At 39.9% G+C, this 8000-nt stretch overlaps 1 protein-coding gene across 1 annotated transcript; it reads right to left on the reverse strand.

Moving 5' to 3' along the window:
* Positions 1 to 59: 59 nt before the first annotated feature.
* On the reverse strand, positions 60 to 5998 carry agt (angiotensinogen). The gene is made up of 5 exons (XM_029685253.2): positions 5796 to 5998; positions 2679 to 3488; positions 2275 to 2548; positions 1421 to 1577; positions 60 to 1158 (listed from the first exon to the last, which is right to left on the reverse strand). Exons 2-5 carry the CDS (start codon positions 3448 to 3450, stop codon positions 982 to 984), a joined length of 1380 nt encoding a protein of 459 aa, XP_029541113.2. The 5' UTR covers positions 3451 to 3488; positions 5796 to 5998; the 3' UTR covers positions 60 to 981.
* Positions 5999 to 8000: the final 2002 nt, after the last annotated feature.

Raw genomic sequence — 8000 nt, forward strand, 5'->3', positions numbered from 1 at the left:
CAGTAGCTGTTCCCTTTTTTTTAAAGGATTTTTCAAGACAAATGGACATTTCAACAATAGAGAAACAATGTTTTATTCATGCAATCGCAACAAAACAAACTCTTAGCATAATAGAATATACAAATTCAGACCTATCAATAATCCTATCAACCATGTCTACCTTTATCATAGCAAACAGTAAGTACATTGCTGTAATTTTACAATGTATATTAGACACAAAGATCTGCATAATGTTAGATATAGGTGTCAGGAAGGCCCTAAAAATTGTCAAAGACTCCAGCCATCCTAGTCATAGACTGTTCTCTCTGCTACCACACAGCAAGCGGTACCAGAGTGCCAAGTCTAGGTCCAAGAGGCTTCTAAACAGCTTCTACCCCCAAGCCATAAGACTCCTGAACAGCGAATCAAATCTGGCTAACCAGACTATTTGCACCCCCCCTTGCTGCTACTACTCTCTGTTATTATCTATGCATAGTCACTTTAATAACTCTACATGTACATAATTACCTCAGTTACCTCGACACTGCTGCCCAGCACATTGACTCTGTACCGGTACCCCCTGTATAAAGCCCCATTATTGTTATTTACTGCTGCTCTTTAATTATTTGTTATTCTTATCTCTTACTTTTTTAGGGACTTTCTTAAAACTGCATTGTTGGTTAAAGGGCTTGTAAGTAAGCATTTCACTGTAAGGTCTACACCTGTGGTATTTGGCGCATGTGACAAATACAATTTGATTTGATTTGAATGTGCTCTATGTGAATACATTACATCTTAATACAGCGTAATATTGTGTTTTTTCACAAACATGACGCATGATGTATACATTCTTAACTCCTGGAATAAATGATCATACTAGTAAGGGAACATGCAATATTGCATTGATCTGTCAGTACAAACCCGCAAGTCTGCTGATCCAGGAGGCTTTCATGTGCATTCTTCTGCACTAGGTCACAGATTTGTTATGTTGATGTAGAAGCCCTAAAGAGTCGGGTTTCTTATTTTTCCCAGCATGAGAATGGCATTGGAGTTTCCCTCTACAATAGCGAAGAAGAAGGGCCTGTTGACAGTGAATTTGAGGGGAACCCCTTCATCTTGGGTCTTGTCTTGAGTCTCAGCACCACCTTCAGACATCTCAAACATGACTTTGTTGAACACCTGGAAGAGATGCACTACTACAATGAGCTCCAAGTCACCATTAGATTCCAACAAATTATTGCAAAAGACTATAGGAGTACTAGAGTACCAACAGTTCTTTCCCCCATTCTCTCTCTTTTGTCTATTTGCATTCACCACACATAGTAGGCTGCAATTTGTTTAAGGTACTGTTTAGTTTAGTATCTATCTGCTCCCTATCACAGGTTTATGTAAACATATTTTTGTTGTTCCAACACCACTAAGGGGGAAATCTAGATCTTACCTTATCAACACTGAACGGCTTCTTACTGCTGAGTCTCTCAAACTCAGCATCTGAACCCAGCAGACTTTTCTCAATCTCAGCTGCCATGTCAAAGAGCAATGACCTTAGGTCAGTCAAGGCTGTCATGGAGAACTTGGGCAGAGACAGTTCCAGGAACCTACAGGGAAAACAACAGACCAGTTTGCACAGTGCTTATTTCTGTCCCTATTCCTGATAGCTGCTACAGTACATGTTCCATTAAAGCTGGAATCCTTAGTTGCTACATCCATTTAAGGACTTATAAATTAATGATATATACCCATTGATTCTTGAAGAATATAACCTATAAAAGCCTCATGAGCTTAGTTTAACCCCATCAGAATCCAAAATATAAGCTTGTTTTACTCCATTGTTTGCAAACAATGTAATTGTAAACAAACACTGTATGGCTTCAAAACTTGGTTAAAATTATAATGTTGATATAATGGATGGCCAGTCCTTGCATCCATAGGCTCTGTCTTTGAATTTGAGAGTGGTTACATTTTTCCAGGCCCATACTTCTGCTTTTTACCCAAACACAGGCGGGGTGACGGCTTTATTATTGTTTCAATTAAGGATTCTACTTTTAAAATAGCTTACTATTGATCAATTGATTTTGTCTTTCCGCAAATCTTTGTGGCGCAAAGTGTGAACTGGTGTCAGTTGTCAAAAAATAGATATTCTCCTCGGGACAGAAATATATTGAGCTCCAATATTTCAGTAATAGTTATCAATGTTTAATGCAGCACATAATACAGCACTTGTAGGTGTCATCATAGGTAACATAAATCTGTCAGAAACATTGCAAGATGGAGCTCAGATATTTTCTGACTTACCCCTCCTTCAGATGCCTGTTCCAGCCAGAGATGATGTCTGACTGTAGTCGAGACTCCATGTCATGCAGGCTGCTCCCCTCGTGAGGCAGCACCAGCAGCATGTAGGCCCGTTTGCTCAGAGATAGTTTCACCACGGTGCACTTCCTGTCCTTATCATTCAGGTACTTGTAGGTGCCTGTGTGAGTCATGAGAGGGACCATGACAGTTGTTGTTGCATCAACCTTGAACTCCTGCATGGTAGTTTTCTCTGTCTGGAACGCCTTCCTCCAGTTGCCTGAAAAAGGGAAAAATAGCTTGTTTGTTGCTTATGATGTGGAACTGTTTTTGTCTGCTGCTGCAATATTTTGACACTGCTATTGTACTGTATGTGTTTTTTGGCTTGTGTGAAAACTATGAGTGTTTACCTTTGAAATGGACAGAGCTGACAAACAGTAGATCTGTGGTTGAGCTAAGGTCCTTGAACAGGCTCGTGATTTTCCTGTCTGATGTCTTCTGGATGAAGTTGTTGATCTGGGTCTCAGCTTCCTGGGGTTGGGAGAAATCCACTGCTCTGATGTACGAGGCATCGGAGAAGTCCTGAGTGCCTTGTACAAAGTCCTTCGAGAGGTCAGCGCCCTTGCGAGCAAAGGCCCACACACAAGTGTTGATCTCATCCTTGGGCCCATCCACCAGGGAATTGATGTCCTGCAGAGTGCGAAGAACATTGTGGCCGTCCACTAGGGAGACACAGTCGTCTCTGTCCGTGTCCCTGTTCAGGCCCAGCAGCTGCTGGTAAGGGATGGCTGTTTTTTTGGAGGCCCCCAGGTACAAGGTGACCAGAGAGCCAAAGGTGTTCATGGGCGAGAGCAAGGTGTTGGAGTCCTTTTGCTTGCTGCTCAGAGCCTTGTACATCCGGAGGCCCAGAGAGTTGAGCAGCTCTGCCAGTACAGCAGTGCGCTGAGTGACGTTCTGTTTCAGTCTGTCAGTGCCTGAGAAGTCTCGAGGGTCAGGCACCACACTGTCATTGTTAAGGGGGGTCAAAGGGACAGTCTCCAGAGGTTTGGTCACTTCGGTTTTGATGGTCTCACAGCTGACGTTCTCAGAGGCGAAGAGGTTAAACGGGTGGACATATACACGGTTTGCTAGGCCTACCGAGAGGCAGGAGAGCAGAAGGAGAGGGCAAAATATATGACGCATGTTCTGCCTTTTTGGCCAGAAATTTCCTTTGAATATTTCTGTGAAGAGATAGAAAAGGGTCATAGGGTTAATTCTGTCAGTGCCTGTTACTATTTCAAGCCATGGCTTTGTTATCAATGTTTACCATCTCAATCATGATTGGCTGCCTGGAACATTGAGCTGAGGTCACTTGTCTAGAACACACCCCCGCAGGTAAGGACACCAGATAGCATATGAACACGTCATAAGCCATTAAAAACATGTTTAGAAGAACAGGAAATTAGCTTTAAAATTGCAACATTTTCTCTCAGCCTCATAGCAAATATTTAGAATAGCAGGAAATTAGCTCTAAACAGAAACATTTTCTCTCAGCCTCATGGCAAAATGTTTAGAATAGCAGGAAATTAGCTCTAAACAGAAACATTTTCTCTTAGACTCATGGCAAAATGCAGGCTTGCTAAGCGGGGGTCTAAGCGTAGGGCAGCGAAATTGCACTACGCCACTGGCTGAGGTCTGTCTGTCAGTGATTGATTTATTTTTACTTTATCTGTCCTTTTCTTTTTGGATAGTGAATGGGATGCTGGCTCGCCTTCAGCTGCAGAGGTCAGTGGGTTAGAGGTTAGGCCATAGCAAATACATATGGAACTGACCACAAAGAAAAACAGCTTGGCCACTATCCAAACATACGTCCAACCCTAAATTCTGATTATATAGATCTGCTAAGGGGAGCTAATTAATATCTTGGCTTAGACAACTCTTACATCCCAGTTAGCAAAATGACATTCTGAATGATAGGTAGAAATACATAAGAATATTTTCCGTGCGTTGAAAATATGTATTTTCCAGACATTGAAAGGAAATTTTCTGGACATTGAAAATATGTATTTTCCAACCGTTGATTTCAGGTAAATTTTCGGTTCCAATTTAAAATTTAAAATAAATAATTTACGGACTCGATTCTATGGCCAAATTTTAATGACACATACATTCTCAATAAGTAAGCATTATATCACAATAATATTTGTTCTATCCATGTAACATTCAACTGAAGATCTGCTCCCATCTATCACATGCATTTACATTACATTTTCTAAAGCTTATAAAACTGGTGGCAACATAGTCCAACCTATAGAGTAAACCAACAGACCACTTCAACTACAATAACATTCTCAGCAACGGTTACAGAAATATATTTTTTATTTCTATGACTGTGATATGTTGTTGTTTATCTACCTGTTGTTTATCTAGAGCACAGTAGAGCACAGTAGAGTACAGTACAGTTAAATTCAGTAGAGTACAGCACAGTTTAGTTCAGTAGAGTAGAGTACATTCGAGTAAATTAGGGTACAATATAGTACATTATACTACTCTATACTCTACTGTGCTGAACTATACTTTACTGTACTCTACTGTGCTCTAATGTATTGTACTGCACTCTACTGTACTGTAGTATGCTCTACTTTTATTTACTGTACTGTACTCTGCTGTGCTGTACTGTGCAGTACTGTAATGTACTCTGCTGTGCTCTACTGTACTGTACTGTGCTGTCCAAACTTGTGAAACATAGACGTCTATGTTTGGCCCAAATATAGGCCGGTCCGGACCGGCCTTGATTTCAACATCCATCGACGTCTGGTCTGGACCGGCCTATATTTGGGCCAAACATAGATGTCTATAATCGGTCAAATTTGATCTGGTCCGGACGTGAACCAAACATAGACGTCTAAGTTTGGGCCAAATTAAGGCTGGTACGGACTGAACCAAACAAAATACGTCAGCGTCAGTCCATGCTAAGTGGGATAGGCCTACTTATCCATAAATACCACTTTTTTCAAATGATCACTCCATATTGTTACTTAAACATAGCCAATGAAATGTACTTTATTATTTGTGTTGGATGACTACCAAATCATGAGAGTTCTGGAAGTACAGAACAAACACAAGAGCCTCCTCTTTCTGGGAATACATGGCCTGGATTAATGATTAGGTTTACAGTAAGCAAAGATATTGGGTCATTTAAATAAATAAAAAAACGCTGAAATTCTCTTTTTTGTACACTATGTTTGAATGCTTCCCTTCTCCTTCCCTTTTCTTAAACAATGTACAGAATATGTTTCCAACAAATACAGTATTGTATGGTAAAACCCAGAAGTGTTGCTGGAGTAAGTCTCCTTGTTTTAATTTAAAACTTGAAGACATTCACTATCTTGATAAACAGAGGTCAATATTTTTTACATAGATTTTTAAGACAAATCATATTCCCTCTCTCATGTCTCCTGAATCACAGCTTTTTGACACTCTATAAACACAAACACTGTACTTCTGTACAAGTACATTGAAAGTGAATTGAGAAAGCTTTGCCTTACCTTGTGATGGCTTGCTATTGCTGTAGCCTAACTGAGGTCAGCAGTGGACTTGCTGTCTGTCTTAAAAAAACGAATAGCTCTGAACCCCTGAGTTACTCATTAACTAGACCATTGCGTCACTGAGTATTCTGTGATGTTCCAGAGTGTCTTTTGCACTTGCTGATAAATAAATTGCTCAGAGCAGAAGACCACCCTGTTGTCCTTGTGCCCAATGTATTTACTCTGAACATGACGCAAGCAGTGGTTTGCGGGATTAACTGACTTTCACAAGAGGAAACCAGGAAATTGTGTCAGACAGGTTTTCCATCTCTTGGGTTGGAATCACAAAGTGTGTAAGAAAAATACAACGTGTTTGTGTATGTTTGTGTTCTTGGTGCATTGCAGCAAGCCTTTATAGGAAAAGGTCAACATTATAGTTTGGCTGCACCCACTGAACATCTGTTGTTTTTACATCACAAAATATGATAACACTTTGTTGTCAGCGCCCTAAATAAGGTTTATATCACACATTTTATTTATAGATATAATAAATGATAATGTCAGTTTATGTCAACCACTACATGCTATGCATTACTTGTAAAGAATGTGTTACATACAAACATTAGGAACACTTTTGCCCTCAGAACAGCCTCAACTCATCAGGGCATGGACTCTAAAAGGTGTCGAAAGCGTTCCACAGGGATGCTGGCCCATGTTGACTCCAATGCTTCCCACAGTTGTGTCAAATTGTCTGGATGTCCTTTGGGTGGTGGACCATTCTTGATACACAAGGCACTTAAATGTTTTATCCTGCCCAATCACCCTCTGAATGGCACACATACACAATCCATGTCACAATTGTTGCAAGGCTTAAAAATACTTATTTAACCTGTCTCCTCCCCTTCATCTACACTGATTAAAGTGGATTTAACAAGTGACATCAATAAGGGATCAAAGCTTTCACCGGGATTCAGCTGGTCAGTCTATGTCATTGAAAGAGCAGTTCTTAATGTTTGTATACTCGGTGTACCCAAAATTGTTAAAATAAGTTAAAATAAATACTATCAAAAAGCAGAGTCCCTTTTTGCTGAAACAATACTGCCACCAACTGAATTGTTTTGGTAACTTCACTTCAATCCAACGTCTGTTCCACGTTGGTTCATTTTAATTTTATTGAAGTGACATGGAAACAACTTTGATTCAACCTGTGCGTGCCCAGTGGGATGTTCCGTATTGATGAAAATATTGTAATATGGAGTTGGGTTATGGTGGATTATGTTAATCGTTTATGGTGGATTATGTTATTTTGTCTTTATCATTCATCTAGATATTATTACTCTGAACATACATTTACATAAGTATTCACACCCCTGAGTCAATTCTTTGTAGAATCACTTTTAGCAATTACAGCTTTATGGGTAAGTCTCTAAGAGCTTTCTACACCTGGATTGTGCAACATTTGCCAATTATTATTTTCAAAATTCTTCAAGCTATCAAATTGGTTCTGATCATTGCTAGACAACCATTTTCAGGTTTTGCCATAGATTGTCAAGTAGATTAAGGTCAATAATCTAAAACACAAGGCCACTCAGGAACATTCATTGTCTTCTTGGTAAGCAACTCCAGTGTAGATTTGGCCTTGTGTTTTAGGTTATTGTCCTGCTGAAAGGTGAATTCATCTCCTAGTGTCTGGTGGAAAGCAGATTGAACCAGGTTTCCCTCTAGGATTTTGCCTGTTCTAAGCTCTATTCTGTTTCTTTTATCCCCCCAAAACTGCTGATGACAAGCATACCCTTAACGCGATGCAGGCACCACAATGCTTGAAGATATGAAGACTGGTACTTAGTGATGTTTTGTGTTGGACTTGCCCCAAACATAACGTTTTGTATTCAGGACATAAAGTTAATTTCTTTGCCACATTTTTTGTCATTTTACTTTATTGCGTTATTGCAAACAGGATGCGTGTTTTGGAATATTTTTATTCTGTACAGGCTTCCTTCTTTTCACTCTGTCAATAAGGTTAGTATTGTGGAGAAACTACAATGTTGTTGATCCATCCTCAGTTTTCACCAATCACAGACATTAAACTCTGTAACTGTTTCAAAGTCACCATTGGCCTCATGGTAAAATCCCTGAGCAGTTTCCTTCCTCTTCGGCAACTGAGTTAGGAAGGACGCCTGTATCTTTGTACTGACTGGGTGTATTGATCAAATCAAATTGTATTGG

This window comes from Oncorhynchus nerka, linkage group LG16, assembly GCF_034236695.1.
Source record: "Oncorhynchus nerka isolate Pitt River linkage group LG16, Oner_Uvic_2.0, whole genome shotgun sequence".
Classification (NCBI taxonomy): Eukaryota; Metazoa; Chordata; class Actinopteri; order Salmoniformes; family Salmonidae; genus Oncorhynchus; species Oncorhynchus nerka.